We start from the raw sequence: 17,111 nt of genomic DNA, 5'->3' as shown, positions 1-17,111 counted from the left end.
CATTGTCAGCCTGCTCTCAGTTTCAGTGTCTTTGGTTGTATTTTGTTTGCTTGGTGGTTTTCTTGATTAGGTTCCAGCTAAACATGAGATCATACAGTATTTGTCTTTTATCGTCTGGCTCATTTCACTTAGCATAATGCTCTCCAGTGCCATCCATGCTGTCACAGAGGGTAGGAGCTTCTCTCTGCTGCATCAAATTCCATTCTGTAAATGTACCAGTTTTTTTGATCCATTCATTTACACATGGGCACTTAGGTTGCTTCCAGCACTTGGCCATTGTAAATTGTGCTGAAATGAAGTTCCTATGGAGTCATATCAATTTCATAACTAAATACTGAAACACATTCTATTAAAAACACTGACCAGCTTGCAGCAGACTCCCTCAGTCACTCTATGTCTGTTTCCCACGGTTAACATGGAGGTTTTTTTATCCAACCTATATACAAGTTGCAACATTCAGGCTTTGTCTAAAGAAAGATCACCACATTCACCACGTTTCATGAATGCATCAAGACCTGTTTCTCCTGGGCTTAACCCTTAAGGCAGACACCTTAAATGAATTTATTTTATATATAGTAAGTGTAAATTCCAAACAATTTAAGTATAATGCATCAGGTTGCACATCTAGCAACTAGCAGAACTTGGTAAAAATCCCAGCTTTTTCTAAATTCGAAATCACTGCTTTTAACCATTTTATTTATTTATTTATTTATTTAGGTAGTAATGTCTATCTACATAGCAGACTTCCTTACAAAATGGATGCTTTGTAAGAAAGAAATCCATATTTTTTTCTCTTTAAAATCTGTTCCCAGCCCTGGCTGGCGTAGCTCAGTGGATTGAGCACGGGCTGTGAACCAAGGTGTCGCAGGTTCGATACCCAGTCAGGGTACATGCCTGGGTTGCAGGCCATGACCGCCAGCAACTGCACATTGATGTTTCTCTCTCTCTCTCTATCTCCCTCCCTTCCCTCTCTAAAATAAATAAATAAATAAATAAAATCTGTTTTAAAAATCTCTTCACACACACACAAATATTATTTTAAAATTAAATATTTCCCTTTGTCCCATTTTAAGTCTTCTGGTTGAATTTCGTATATCATTTGAGGAAAGTTTTGAAAAAAATCTCTTTATATATCATTTCCCACTACCTCTTAAACTGTGTTCTATCATTTCATAATAGTGTTGGATTTCATGTTTGACTTATATGGTTATTTAACTCACGTCATATCTCTTACTTTAAACAGCAAATTATTACTGATAATTTATAGTCTCATCATTGGTCAAACCATAATCACAGCAATTACACAGTCTGCCCTTATTTTCGAGAATGTTCTAAGTTTTGGTCATTACCCACAGGAGACAAGTGACTGAACCAATGAGAGAAAATGTTAATTCTGTCAAGGACTCCCAGCTACATCCATTCTGCCTTCTTCCTCTCACCTCCAGCATCCTGGATCTCCACCTACACTCCAATAGCAGAGAAACACAGTGGCAGAGAAAGGTCCAATGTGTCTGTGAGTTTCAGCCTGACATCCTTCAGGGTTCTCTTCTTGCTGTGAGTTCCATCAGAGTGACACCCTTCATCCTCTTTCCCTTGAAGCCCTGGCTCATGTTCTTCCTAATTTAAGTTCTTGATGCCTCAGAAAGCATCACTGTCATAGACATACGTAGGAAAACAACCAAATATTTTAAATGTAGACCAATTTTTTAAGATGACAGTTGTTAAATTTAAATATTTCAATTACTATGTAATCAGTCTCAACTTTTACATTTTAAATAGTCTTCCAATACCTTGGTTTATTCAATAATATTTTATCTACAAATCCTGATAAGGGAATACATAAATTTATTTCATCTTATTCAGAATATTCCACATAACAATATTTGAAATGCACGTACCAAGCAGAGAGCTGGAAGAGGGGCTCATTTCCTTGTGCAGCATCCTCGGGGGGAGGGAACAGAATGGGCTTTCTCTGGAGGCAGTAATAGGAAAAGTTCAAGAACACGTAAAGGATGCCCTGGGACTAGAATATCTCTATGTATCCTGTGTAAGTCACAGGTGAGGTGACTTCTCAGGTCCCTGTCAGCTCAGTTACTTTCTATCTGTGAGGCTCTCACGAAGGTCTCCCCTTTCCCAGCCTCCTTCTCAGAGCAGCCTTGACTTCTCTGTTCCTCAGACTGTAGATCAGGGGATTCAGCATGGGATTGAAAAGGCTGTGAAACAGGAGGAGGTATTTCTTCTGCTCCTGGGGGTCCCCATGTTGGGGTCCAACATACATGATCATGGCTGTGCCATAAAAGAGTCCCACCACGCAGAGGTGGGAGGAGCAGGTGGAGAAAGCTTTCTGGCGCCCCTCTGCTGACTGGATCCTCAGGACCGCCCACACAATGTGAGCATAGGAGACCACAATTGCGGATAATGGTCCCACCAGCACCAACGCTGCCACAGACAAAACCACAACCTTGGTAACGTGTGTATCTGCACAGGTGAGTTTGAGAACAGCTAGAATTTCACAGAAAAAGTGGTTCACTTTCTGGGGACCACAGAAGGGTAAGAGTAAGAGTAACACCATATCTACTAGGGCTAGGAGGACTCCTAAAGTCCACGGGGCCACTGCCAGAGTGACACGAACTCTCCAGTTCATGATGGTAGAATACTGAAGGGGCAGGCAGATGGCCACATACCGATCGTAGGACATCACCATCAGGAGAAGACATTCGGTGTGACCAAAAGTCAAGAAGAGAAAGGTCTGTGTCAGGCAGCCAGCAAAGGAGATGGGCTGGGCTGGGCTCAGGAGGTTGACCAGCATCTGGGGCACTGTGTTGCAGGCATAGGCTATGTCGACAGTGGCCAGCTGGGAGAGGAAGAAGTACATGGGGGTGTGCAGTTTGGAGTCCAGTGAGATGAGCCCCAGGATGACCCCGTTGCCCAGCAGGGTGAAGGCATAGAACACGGAGAAGAGCCCAAACAGGAGCACTTTCATCCTTGGGCTGAGTGGGAATCCCACTAGGAGGAACTCTGTGACAGAAGTCTGGTTGTCCCCCATTTTCCTGGGAAAGAACCAGGGAGGGAGCTCATCAATTCTGAATGCCCAAGGGACATGTTTAACATGGTAAACCTCTGTATGTCATCGTTTCTTCCCTCAGAAAACAAATTCAGTGACACTTCTGTCCTGATCATCAGTTACTAAGTGCACAGTTACTATGCAATGCAAATGACACAAAAGGAATTTTTTTAACGTTATAAATTAAATGCCAGTGTTCTATTACACTGTTCAGTAAATCTTACCTTTCTTTCCAAACGTCCACCACAGTTCCTAACACGTTAACACAACTACTGCCTCCGTAACAATGAACACTTTCCTCAGTCAGCAGCACTGCTTCGGAGGCTGGCCTGGGAGAGTCCCAACCCGCAGTGCACACACAGCCACCGTGGGGAGGGGGCTGTGGGCCTGGGTCTGCTCCCACACGTGAGGGTGGGAATGAGGACCAGGAGCCTGTGGGAGATCCTCCTATGAGGGGATCTCACAGATTTGTGTCTTCATTAGATGCCTTATGTGTTAGCCTTGTAATTTTTACTGGCAGCATCATCTTGAGTTCAGTTGAGAACATGGCAGGCAGACTGCCACAACTTTAGCTGGATTTAAGGGAGAGAACTTTGTCTTTAGACTTTTGTACCCACAGACATTCTACTCTGATCATGCTGTTTCATGATTGGATATTACTCATCACACACTTATCCCTATATGAGCATTCAGGCTCTATACCTGTATGGGTGGATAAAGTATATGGTATGTGTATGGTTCCATACACACATCATGCACACATATGCACTTGAACTACTAGTATGTGCACTTTTGCACGGTACTTGCCTTTTTCTGTATTATTTTCTACTCTACTTCACTAGTAAAATGCTGGTTGGATGATTTCTTAATGTGTCGAGGCCTGGGATGTAAAACTACTGATCAATATCCAAAACTAGAGCTAAACCTGTAACTATATACTCATATCCTTAGTACCTTTAACACATTTTATACTTTAAGTCTAACATGATAACATTATTCATCATGAATGTTTACTTTATTTGGTTTATCAATCTTTACAAAAGGACTTGTCCCAGGGTGGGAATTTCCAGGTTTCACTTGTAACAATTAAACCCCTGCTTCTGTTTCCTTGTCTCTCGGACTCCATGTCCTTCTTCAGTCCAGCATCCATCTGAATTTCTTTAAAGTAATAAGCTGATAAAAAAAAAAACCCTAATTGCAGTCCTACATCAATTCTTCATTCAAATTTCCTCATAAGTTAATATTTGCAAGGTTTGGTAAGCAAAAGTGTGAAGGCTTCACCCTGCTTCAAAGGAAGAATCAGAGTTCACAGCAGAAACACTGGGAGGTGATTTTATCCTCGTGCAAGAAATAAAGCTGTAACAGTTGGAATCACCTTTGAGAAGGAAACTGGTTGTTTAAGTAGGACTGAGCTTTATGTCAGTGAATGCTTTAACTCAGATATTTGGATTCCCATGTTATGGGAAAAGGTAAGCAAGAAAAATCCTCAGGTCTCTTCCAACTAAAGCACACATTGGCCCTAAATATATAGAAAAGTGTTAGCTTTTTTCATTTCTACTTTGTTGCCACACGGGGTGAACGAAGACAGCAGTGCTATGTCTAAAATGTCCTATGGTGAAGGACACAATAAACTAAAGCAGAAGGACCAGTCACTGTCATCTCATCTTCCTCCTATCTGCTGCATATAGCTAAAACACAAAACAAAAACCCACAGATGTTTACTAAACATGTTCAGTGTTCGTCTACATGTCTTGGCTGAGGACATACAAGACAATCCCTACCTGCTGGTATATGAAACCTGCTTGGAGTGACAAGTCTGTTAAAAAGACTCAAAAATGATAATTCTCATATTCAAATAACTCACTAAGTACACGTTCACTTTAAAAAATAAAACCTTTAGGACACTCCACTGTAACAAACTCCTATGGTGGTCAGTTTTGTCCATTATTTCATGGAAACATGACTGAATTTCATAGGACAATGGAAACACTTTCAAGCAAATCTCTCAAACACCTAATGTATCTTATCATTTAAACAAGGAATTTTACACTAAATGTATCAAAGTAAATGATCCACACTAGGTGTCTCTAAACAAGATGGTGAGTTAAATGACCCTATTAGCTAAGTCTATAAATAGCAGCACCCAGCACTAACACACCATAACAGTTCCATTCTGCACTGTGATTCTTCATCACAGCCTGTCTGAAATTGAGTAGTGAACAAAGACTGGACAATATAAGAAATTTACCACAGACTTACATCTAAACAGGAGAAGACCAGCTGAATGTCACTTGGGTTGAGCAAAAACACACTAAGAGAAAAGTATCTGTGAGTTAGTGTTGAAATTGCCTTCTCATAAGGATCTCTTAGGACAAAAGGTAACCAAATAAGAAGAGGTGATTTATTCTCTGCTCTACTCCACCACCTCTCAATATACTTCTCACTGGTGTAGGGAGGGAGAAGGACCCGCCAGGCACACTGCCATCAGCTCCCGTCCAGGGGAAAGGGGTTCCACAGGGACTCATCTCTGGTGTTCTCTGCAGGGACATTTGTGGCAAGATGGTGGCTATGATGATTCCGTCACTCACTGTGGGGCCCATGTTCATCCACTTACAAGCTCTAGAATGACTTCTGGGACTCCTTCACACATCACAATGACCACACCTTGCACTCACTATGGCTGGAGAACACAGTTTGCCCACCCACTAACCCTCCAAATAGAGTAGGTGGGACACGGGGCAGCTGGGCCCATAGGTTTTCCCATCCTCAGTCTTGGCTGAGTTTTCTCTCACACCTGATCACAACATGTATCCTCTAATATTTCTCCTTGAATCAGATGGGAACCCAACAGGGAGAACAAACAATGCTGGTGTGGTACGATAGTAGAGAGACTTTCACACCACACAAAGGTTACAAGGACACTGGGGAACTACAAGAGTAAACACAGAGCTCTCAGATGAACAAGCAGAACTGTGTGAAGCTGCCATCCCTAGGATTAGAGGGCACAGAGCAGAGGTTGGGTGATTAGAATCCAGAAGAGCAGAAGAGTCAAGGTTCAGACTTGACACTGTGAGGAGAAGGGGTGCCCCAGCGGCACTGTGGCTGCAGCAGGGAATGACGACACTGCCTCTGTGACGCCGAGTAACTAAGGCTGGGCAGGGGGCCTCTGCCGCCACTGCCAAGAGCTGTATTATAGAATTGTACACCTGAAACATGTATAATTTTATTTATTTTTAAAAGATTTTATTTGTTTATTTTTAATCAGAAGGGAAGGGGTGGAGAGAAACATCAATGTGCAGTTGCCTCTCACATATCCCCTACTGGGGACCTGGCCCACAACCCGGGCATGTGCTGTAACTGGGAATCGAACTGCCCACCCTTTGTTTCTCAGGCCAGCACTCAATCCACTTAGCCACATCAGCCAGGGCTAAAACTTATATAATTTTATTAACCAAGGTCATCACGATAAACTAAATGAAAAAATTTTTTAGATAATAAAATTTAAATTTATCAACTTTACTTACAGATAATTATATCTTCTTTTTATTCTAATGTTTACTATTATATTTTTCCTGATAATTTGGAAAATTATTTTTTAAGTGTTCTGAGAATGCTTAAAAAGATACTTAAATGCTGTGTTCTGATTATGCTTGGTCTTCCTTTTTCTTTAAACTCTTAAAACACTTTGGGAAAGAAACTAAGTTGTTAAAATACTTCATTCAGAGGAGACATCCAGTTAGAAATGGGAGAATTAATATGGATTACTGAAAGGTGACTGGGCCAGCAGTCTTCTGTCTCAGAAAGGTCTCTTTCCTGTTCACCACTGTGAGCACATCCCCAGGTGGTCTCACAGAGCTGCTCTGCTGCTGGCGCTGGCGCTGACCTCTCTGTGTTTTGTAAGGCACACCTGCTTACACTAACATGGACCAACATGCACAGTGCAGCAATAAATGAATGACCTAAGTTGAATAACTATGAGAACTGTGCTCCCCCATCACCATATTCAGAACTTTGAGGGATGCCCTCATGACTAGAGAACTGTTTTGCAACTGATTTGAAAAATGAACATGAATTGCTCTAAAAAGTTCTAAAGTTGATAAATTAACCAACAAAGTTTATACTGAATCATTTCAATTTCATATTTAAATACTCAAGCACGTTCTATCAAAAACACTGACCAGCTTGCAGCAGACTCCCTCAGTCACTCTAGGTCTGCTTCTCACGGCCAACATGGAGGTTTCCTGTCCAACCCCCCATACAAGTCATGAGGCTCAGGCTTTGTCTCAGGAAAGATCTCTACATCACCATGTTTCATGAAAGCATCAAGGCCTAGTTCTCCGGGACCTACCCCTTAGGGCAGACGCCTCTCCCTCACCTCCTCCGGCCTCTTGGGCTCTGCCTTCGCCTCCTCACTCACGTCACTTCACACTCCTCTTGCCTCCTGACCCAAGGTTTCCTTTTTCCCCTGGGGAAAGTATCCCTGGATTACTTGGTGGCCACAGTGTACATACAATTGTCCTGTGGGATAACTGACACCCGTGGAGTGAGACACACCATTACCAATGAAAGGAACAAGTAAGCTACTAAGTTCTTCATATCTACTTTGAGAGGGGAACAAAGGGAGGAAGAGTGGGCGAGAAACATCAATGTGAGAGAGTAACATCAATGTGAGAGAGAAACACTGATTACCATAGTTACCTCTTGTACACACACCAACCAGGGACAGAACCTACACCCCAGGCACCTGACCTGACTGGGAATTGAACCACTGACCTTTCCCTTTGGGGATGACTCAGAACTCAGCCACACCAGCCAGGGCTTAAGTTCTTCACTGTATTTACTCTCCCTGGTAGTAGCTGCTTTAAGGTACATGCTGCTTAAGATCTGTCATAAGGAATTCCCATGGGGTAGAACAGTTTGCTGGCTCTAACATCACACAGTGAGCAGCCTCAGTGAGTCACCCTTGAACTTGCTTTCCCTACTCTATTGTCACTCCCTTTCCCTCATTTATAATAAATGTTGGTACATGAGCTTCTATATAGGGTTTTATTTTGGGAGAATCTGGACTGGGATATTATGTCATACTTTGCCAACATGAAAGGGTAAAAATTCTGCTTCTCTGGTCCCAATGAAGTATAAAGGAAAAGGAAGACAGGTAAGAAAGGTAGGTGGTCACATGCATGTACACGCTGGCTTCCCCGCTGTGGTCTGAAAGGACAGAGGTAGGTTTGTTAGGTCTCACAAGAATGACCCTGAAAAGCATATGAGTACTTCCCCACATCTCCCATTAGTGCCTCTGGGTGGAGACCAACGTGCGGGTCAAGTGCATAAGACGTCACGGCCCGGGGAGCAAGGAGAGAAAAGTGCTGCAGAACTAAGTTGTCTAGACAGACAGGCCTGAGGCAGCTCTCCTGGCTCCTTTTTGCCTCCATATTTCTGGAAGGAATTCAGATGATTCTGCATGTCCCCAGTGGTGGCAGTGGGTGCAAATATTGGAGAAGTAGGGTGACCACTTGCACAGGGAATCGCCATGATGCCAGGGAAATAGCCTGGTACCTGAGGGTGTCAGGGTGGTCCAATGAGGCCTGAAATCCAAAGGAAAAGCCAAGCCGAATTTCCCAGAGGCTCACAGCACCAGGGAAGGTGTAATTAAGGTGGGGGTGACACTCCAAGGATGGCTAACTGACACTGAGTCAATATACAAGACAACCAACTTCCCACAGCCCCGTGCTCCAGGGTCAGAGACAAGACAGGACCAGGGACACTTCCCAAGAGGCCAGATCTCAGCAGCTCACAGCTGCCCTCACCAAGGAACTCATGTCCACAGAGAGACAGACACATGGACCTGGACGGCATGCCATGGGAAAGAGGCTCTTTAAACCAGGCAAGCAAGACTGAGAGAGCTTCAACAGAAATGTCTACAAATTCACGTAGTCCTGACACACATACAGAGCTTCCTTTTCCCCAATCCCAAACCTCCAGCACTGCTAATTAAGACTATAAGGTCATGATATAGAATTAGTAAGTTGCTTATTCCTAGTTCAACTCTTCAGAACTAAAAAAAAGTAGACTTGTGACATGGTAACATATTTATGTATAGATACATTAGAGTAATACCAATTTCCTTTATTAGACTCTAAACCCACCTATATGTAGGTAGAAATTTTATACACAGATGACCACTGTATAATGAAGGGGTTGGGAGAACCACCTATATGCAGGGGCTAGGGGAATTGATTCCCCGTGCATTCAAAAATATGTGACTTCCTAAAAACTTAATTACTAATAGCCTAATGTTGACCCAAAGGCTCATTCATAACATAGTCAAATAATGCTTACGAGGATAAAAAAACAAACAAACCTAGAATATATTCTGGAGGGTGGACCCATTGTACTACAGGCTTCCCCCACTAGGTGACTGTTCTAGGAACTCATGTGTATCAGGCTACTGGCTGACATGGTTGTGAGAGACTGCATTCAACTACTATGAGATTTTCTGGAGACTATTTCAACACATTTGCCCATTGCATGATGGGTGATTTATGAATGCACCTGCCACACCATACTGAGTGTTCAGCTGTTTTTGACCCACCCTCCACATTCACCCAATCTTGCCCCAGGTGTTTATTTCTTCCCTGGATGAAAAGGTCCTGAAAGGGAAACATTTTGCTGATGTAGAAGAAATGAAACCAAAGAGGCAGAAGAACAAAAAGGAATCAAAATCCATGACTTCAAAATTTTGAGCACTGGCAAAAATGTTCCCATAAGTGTACTGCATCAAATAGAGAGTACATTGAAGGTGACGACATTTAAAAATATAACAATAAATACACAATTTTTTATATATAAATTTTGAGGATTTGGGGGTCCCTTTCATATTTCTTATATGTACTATACACGGTACTCATACAATAAAGTAAGTAATAGACAAATGTTAAGAAAATCATGGGGAGGACAAAATACATTTACAGTATTTGTTCAAAAAATTTGCATAAAAGTGAATCCATATAGTTCCAGTCCATTGTTGTTCAAGGTCAGCTGTATTTACTCATCACTGCCTCACCAATGTCCAGCTCAGTGTGAGGAACGGGGGAAATGCTGAGTAAAAGGTAATAATCATGGCACCAACAGCCTATTGGATGTTCAAGCCAAAGTAGATCCAAGCCCAGGACATTCATGACCCAGAATCTCCCTGAGGACGTCTTCAACAGCAATGATTGCATATGGCCCCCAAAGCAGGTGCGTAATAACATCCATGGACTAATTCTGTGTTACAGCCAGAATCGGAGACAACCAGATATGAACTACCCGAAGTGTCATACATAAATTGTGATAGATTTTTAGTATGTAATGCTATGAAATACTTAAATTAATGAAATAGAGCTACCTGTAGCAACCTAATGAATCTCACAAACGGTATTGACTGAAAAAAGGAAAGTAACAAAGAATGCACATTTTGGGTATAGACACATACAGACACAAATTTTTGCATTTCTGAATTGTATTTATCCATGTACGTTTAAATAGTATTTCTTTAGAGAACAGAGATTGCTAGGAAAGACTCTATGCCTCATTTACCTCACACATTAGTTGAAATCTTGGCATTTTGCATCACGTAAGGGGCTACACTGTGTAACATTACTGCTTTTCTCCAGTATAAGAGCAAATTTCATTTTACATTCTCTTATTTTAGGTCATAGTCTTTGATATTTAAAAATGATAAGTGTATCTACGCTATGATGTTAATAATTACAATTTATTTATCTCCTATTAAAATTCATGGATTTTGCTAAACATTTTGTGCACAGTATTTCCTCTCTACAAACCTCTAAATGAGTTAATGAACTTATTTTACACATAATAAATGAAAATTCCAAACAATTTAAGCATAATGTATAAGTTTGCACATCTAGCAACTGACAGAACTTGGTAAAATTCCCAACTTTACCTAAATTCAAAATCATTGATTTTAACCTTTTTTTTTCATCATAATGTCTATCTATATAGCAGAACTTACAAAATGAATGCTTTGTAAGAAAGAAATCCATATTTTTCCTCTTTAAAAACTCTTCACACACACACACAAAAACAGTATTTTAAAAGTAAATATTTCCTTTTGTCCCATTTTAAGTATTCAGGTTTAATTTAGCATGTAATTTGAGGAAAGTTTTGAAAAACTTTATACATGTTTTCCCACTACCTCTTAAACAGTGTTCTGTTGTTTCATAATACTGTTGGAGTTTCATGTTTGACTAAAGTGGTTATTTAACTCACCTAATGTCTCTTACTTTAAAGAACATACTATTACTAATAATTTATAGCCTCATATTATTGGTCAAACTGTCATCACAGCAATTATACGGTGTGTCCTTATTCATGAGAATGTTCTAAGATTTGGTCATTTCCCCATAGGAGACAAGTGACCGAACGAATGAGAGAAAATGTGTAATTCCTCCAAGGACTCTCAGCTACGTCCATTCTACTTTCTTCTCCCATCTCCACCATCCCGAATCTCCACCTACACTCCAAAAGCAGAGAAACACAGCGGCAGAGACAATGCCGATGTGTCTGTGGGTTTCAGCCAGACATCCTTCAGGGTTCTCTCCTTGCTGTTAGTTCCATCAGAGTGACACCCTTCATCCTCTTTCCCTTGTAGTCCTGGCCCATGCTCTTCCTAACTGAACTTGCTGATGCCTCAGAACACATCACTGGCATAGACATGTGCAGGAAAACAACCAAATACTTTAAATATAGACCAGTTTTTGAAGATGACAGTTGCGAAATTTAAAATACTTTAATAATTGCTATGTAATCAGTCTCAATTCCTTTATTTTAAATATTCTGCCAATACCTTGTTTTCTACAATGAAATTTGGTCTACAAGTCCTGATTACAGAATGTATAAATTTATTTCCTCTATTCGGAATATCCCTCATGAACATATTAAAAATGTGCACACCACGCAGAGAGCCAGAAGAGGGGCTCATTTCCTTGTGCAGCATCCTCAGAAGGAGGGACCAGAATGGGTATCTTGGGAGGTAGTCACAGGAAACGTTCAAGAATATGTAAAGGATGCCCTAGGCCTAGAGCTTGTCTATGTATCCTGAGTATCAGGTGAGGTGACTTCTCGGGTCCCTGTAAGCTCAGTTACTTTCTATCTCTGAGGCTCTCACGAAGGTCTCTCCTTTTGCAGCCTCCTTCTCAGAGCAGCCTTAACTTCTCTGTTCCTCAGGCTGTAGATCAGGGGATTCAGCATGGGATTGAAAAGGCTGTGAAACAGGAGGAGGTATTTCTTCTGCTCCTGGGGGTCCCCATGTTGGGATCCAACATACATGATCATGGCTGTGCCATAAAAGAGCCCCACCACACAGAGGTGGGAGGAGCAGGTGGAGAAAGCTTTCTGGCGTCCCTCTGCTGACTGGATCTTCATGGCCGTCCGCAGAATGTGACTGTAGGAGACGACAATTAGGGACAATGGTCCCACTGCCATGAACACTACCCCAGCCAAAACAATAACCTCATTCAGGCGGGTATCTGCACAGGCAAGTTTCAGAACAGCTAGAATTTCACAGAAAAAGTGGTTCACTTGCTGGGGCCCACAGAAGGGCAATGGTAAGAGTAACACCATATGTACTAGGGCCAGGAGGACTCCTGAAGTCCAGGATGTCACTGCCAGGGTGATGCAGACTCTCCAGCTCATGATGGTAGAATACCGAAGCGGGAGACAGACAGCTACGTACCGATCGTAGGACATCACCACCAGGAGAAAACATTCAGTGTGAGCAAAGATCAAGAAGAGAAAGGTCTGTGTCAGGCAGCCAGCAAAGGAGATGGGCTGGGCTGGGCTCAGGAGGTTGACCAGCATCTGGGGCACTGTGTTGCAGGCATAGGCTATGTCGACAGTGGCCAGCTGGGAGAGGAAGAAGTACATGGGGGTGTGCAGTCGGGAGTCCAGTGAGATGAGCCCCAGGATGACCCCGTTGCCCAGCAACGTGCAGGCGAACCACAGGGAGAAGAGCCCAAACAGGAGCACCTTCATCCTTGGGCTGAGCGGGAACCCCACTAGGAGGAACTCTGTGACAGAGGTCTGGTTGCCCCCCATTTTCCTGGGAAAGAGACAAGGGACATACTCCACCATGTCTAAATGCCGGAGGGACTCGTTTTGAATGGGAGACATGTGCATATCATTGTGTCTTTCCTCAGAAAACATCTTCAATGACACTTATGTCCGGTTTGTCTATTACTAAGTGAGGACTATCTATGCACTAAAAATGACACAGAAATTTTTTTCACCCTGATAAATTAAATGCTAGTGTTGTATTACACTGTTCAGTAACTCTGACCTTTATTTCCAAGCTTCCACCACAGTTCCTAACATGTTAACACAACTACTGCCTCCCTCACAGTGGACACTTTCCGCAGTCAGCAGCACTGCTTCTGAGGCTGGCCTGGGAGAGTTCCAACCTGCAATGCACACACAGAACCACTGTGGGGAGGGGGCTGTGGGCCTGAGTCTGCACCCACATGTGAGGGTGGGAAGGAGGACCAGGAGCCTGTGGGAGATCCTCCTATCAGGGATCTCACAGATTCATGCCTCCATTAGATGTCTTATGTGTTAGCCTGGTAATTTTTATTGGCAGCATCATCTTGAATTATGTTGAGAGCATGGCAGGCAGACTGCCACAACTTGAGCTGCATTTAGGGGAGAGAACTTTGTCTTTTGACTTTTGAATCCATGGATATTCTACTCTGATCATGCTGTTTCATGATTGGATATTACTGATCACACACTTATACCTGTATGGATATTCTTACTCTATGCCTGTATGTGTGGATAAAGTATATGTTATTTATATAGTTATATACACACATATAAGCACACACATGCAATTGAATCTTTACTGCAATATAAATGTATTGCATGCGAATATCACATGCATATAGGTGCATATTATGTGAATATAATCCTTATGATATTCTTAACCCCATAGGAACATTCATATTCTTGCCTGCGTGTATGTGGAGAACATATATGTTATGTATATAGTTACATACACACACATATGCACCCACATGCATTTGAGCCCTTCTTATGTGGAACACTAGTTGCTATTTTCCTATATTATTTTCTACTCTCCTTCACTAGTAAAATGCTGGTTGGATGATTTCCTGATGGGTCATGGCCTGGGATGTAAAACTAATGAACAATATTCAAGCCTAGAGCTAAAGCTCTAACTAGATACCCATATCCTTAGAACCTTTAACATAATTTACAGCTTAACTCTAACATGAAAATATTATTCATCATGAATCTTTACGTTCTGGGGTTTATCAATCTTTACAAAAGGACTTGTCCCAGGGAGGGAATTCCAAGGTTTGACTTGTAACAATTAAACCCCTGCTTCTGTTTCCTTGCCTCTCTGACTCCATGTCCTTCTTCAGTCCAGCACCCATCTGAATTTCACTAAAATAAGAATCTCACAAGAATTCATAATTGCCATCCCATATTAATTCTCCATTCAAATTTCCTCATAAGTTAATGTTAGCCAGGTTTGATAAGCAGCAGTGTGAAGGTTTCACCCTGCTTCAAAGGAAGAATCAGAGTTCACAGCAGAAACACTGGGAGATGATTTTATCCTCGTGCAAGAAATAACGTCATAACAGTTGGAATCACCTTTGGGAAGAAAACTGGTTGTTTTTTACGACCAAGCTTTATATGAGTGAGTAAGGAATTTTATAAGAAGGAATTTTACACTAAATGTATCAAAGTAAATGATCCATACTAGGCGTTTCTCAATGCCCTGGTGACTTAAATGACCCTCTTAGCTACGTCTACAAATAGCACCACCTGGCACTGACAGACAATGACAATTCCCTTCTGCACTGTGATTTTTCCTCACAGCCTGTCTGAAATGGAATAGTGAACAAACACTGGACAACAAGACTGGACAACATAAGAAACTTACCACAGACTTACAGCTAAACACCAGAATACCAGCTGAATGTGGCTTGCATTAAGCAAAAACACTAATAAAGACAAAATTATCTGTGAGTTAGTGTGGAAACTGCCTTCTCATAAGGATTTCTTAGGACAAAAGGTAACTGAACAAGATGAGATGATTTATTCCCTGCTCAGCTCCACCACCCCTCAATATACTGCTGAGTGTTTGGTGTAGGGAGGGAGAAGGACCCACCTGGCACACTGCCATCAGCTCCCGTCCAGGGAAAGGGGCCCCACAGGGACTCATCTCTGCTGTTCTCCACAGGGACTCTTGTGGCAAGACGGTGGTGCTGCTGATCCCTTCACTCACTGTGGGGTGCATGCTTATCCACTTAGAAGCTCTAGAATGACTTCTGGGACTCCTTCACAATGACCACACCTTGCATTCACTATGGCTCAAGAACTCAGTTTCCCACCTACTAACCCTCCAAATAGAGTAGGTGGTACACAGGGCAGCTGGGGCCCAGGGGTTTTCCCATGTTCTAGTCTTGGCTGAATTTTCTCTCACACCTGACCACAACATGTATCCTCTGTATTTTTTCTTTGAATCAGACAGGAACCCACAGTGAACAGAAACCATGCTGGTGGTACGATAGTAGACAGACTTTCATACCACACAATGGTTACAAGGACACTGGGGAACTACAACAGTAAACACAGAGCTCTCAGGTGAACAAGCAGAACTGAGTGAAGCTGCCATCCCTAGGGTAGGTAGCACAGCACAGAGCAGAGGCTGGGTGATTAGAATTCAAAAGGTCAGAGGAGTCGGGTTTCAGACTTGACCTTGTGAGGAGAAGGGGTGTCCCAGCTCCACTGTGGCACCAGCAGGGAATGACAAGGCTGGCTCTGGGATGCTGAGTACCTAAGGATGGGCAGGGGGCCTCTGCTGCCACTGCCAAGAGCTGTTGGGACAAGGCTGACAAGAGCAGTGGGCAGACAGGAAGGAGGAAAGTCCTTTTCCCTGCTCCAGGCTCCCAGTCTGCTTTAGAGCTCCCTCCCTACACAACACAAGCAATTGGAATCCAGTAAAATAAAAAATCCGCACTGATTGGCATGGCTCAGTAGGTTATAGTGTCATCCCATAAATCAACAAGTCCTGAGCTAGGTTCCTGGTGAGGGCGCATAGTGTACTTAGGTTGAAGAAGTGGTCCCTGTCAGCACACATACAGGAGTCAACCAATGGGTGTTTTTCACATTTATGTTTCCCTGCCTCTATCCCACCCCTCCCCTCCCTCTAAAAACTCAATTAGCATGTCTTTTCATGAGGATTAAAAATACAAATCAATAGTCCAGATGTCCCAATTGCATTAAGAAAAATTGTTAGCTGGATACCAGATGCTGGGGTCTCCAGTCTATCAATAAAGAACAACCTCCACATCACTCAGACTGAGAGTTCATACAAGACAGACACAAGAATTGCTTAAAAACACTAACTGGAAGACGAGGTTCAGATGTGATGCACAGAGAGGTTTGCTGATTCCTTACCTTGAAGGGAACGTGCTAGCTAGTCACAGGCAGCCCTGTGAGCCCCAGGCCCTCCCTCTAAGGTCCAGTCTGCGTCACACTGACAGTGCACAGGGGCAGAGGAGAACCTGTGCTGCTCGATAAGGGTTGACGACCAGAGGGAAGGAGGGCTGGGCAGTGACAGCGACTCAGTAAAAGTCAGACAGTTGCTACTTTCTGGTACGTGCATGCATAACACAGACTGATAATGGGACATTCTGCATGGAATGGTTAAGATGAGTGGATGAGAGATAGCACTTTAAGTGCTATTGATGTGTAGCGCACAGCACTGGGTGAGGGACTGACAAACACGTTAGCTGTTATGGTAAGAGCCCATCTGATCTTCATATTCAGTGAGCTCTGCTGCCCACAGCAGGTAAGTACGAGTTGGGTGGCTTTTTAAAATGATCTTTTATGCTATAGTATTTAAAATGCAGGTAGAGAAAAATGTAAGAGATTTTTTTACATCTTATGAACTTCAGTCACTTAATTTATTTCCATCTTTAAAATTTTCATGTATATCTTAATTTAAGTATAGTTGGTG

At 42.6% G+C, this 17,111-nt stretch overlaps 2 protein-coding genes across 2 annotated transcripts; both read right to left on the bottom strand.

The window, feature by feature from the left end:
* Nucleotides 1-2,113: 2,113 nt before the first annotated feature.
* Nucleotides 2,114-3,046, bottom strand: LOC123830980 (olfactory receptor 2A25-like). The gene has a single exon (XM_045857601.1). The coding sequence runs from the start codon at nucleotides 3,044-3,046 to the stop codon at nucleotides 2,114-2,116; it is 933 nt and encodes a 310-aa protein (XP_045713557.1).
* A 9,186-nt stretch (nucleotides 3,047-12,232) lies between these two features.
* On the bottom strand, nucleotides 12,233-13,174 carry LOC123830979 (olfactory receptor 2A25-like). The gene has a single exon (XM_045857600.1). It carries the CDS (start codon nucleotides 13,163-13,165, stop codon nucleotides 12,233-12,235), a length of 933 nt encoding a protein of 310 aa, XP_045713556.1. The 5' UTR covers nucleotides 13,166-13,174.
* Nucleotides 13,175-17,111: the final 3,937 nt, after the last annotated feature.

Source organism: Phyllostomus hastatus, unplaced genomic scaffold, assembly GCF_019186645.2.
Source record: "Phyllostomus hastatus isolate PE091 unplaced genomic scaffold, TTU_PhHast_1.1 phas_scaffold_142, whole genome shotgun sequence".
Classification (NCBI taxonomy): Eukaryota; Metazoa; Chordata; class Mammalia; order Chiroptera; family Phyllostomidae; genus Phyllostomus; species Phyllostomus hastatus.
This window is presented reverse-complemented; position numbering and strand designations above follow the sequence as displayed.

What these genes read in the sequence shown, in the direction of transcription:
- LOC123830980 (XM_045857601.1), bottom strand. Translation starts at nt 3,046, where the DNA reads ATGGGGGACAACCAGACTTCTGTCACAGAGTTCCTCCTAGTGGGATTC.
- LOC123830979 (XM_045857600.1), bottom strand. Translation starts at nt 13,165, where the DNA reads ATGGGGGGCAACCAGACCTCTGTCACAGAGTTCCTCCTAGTGGGGTTC.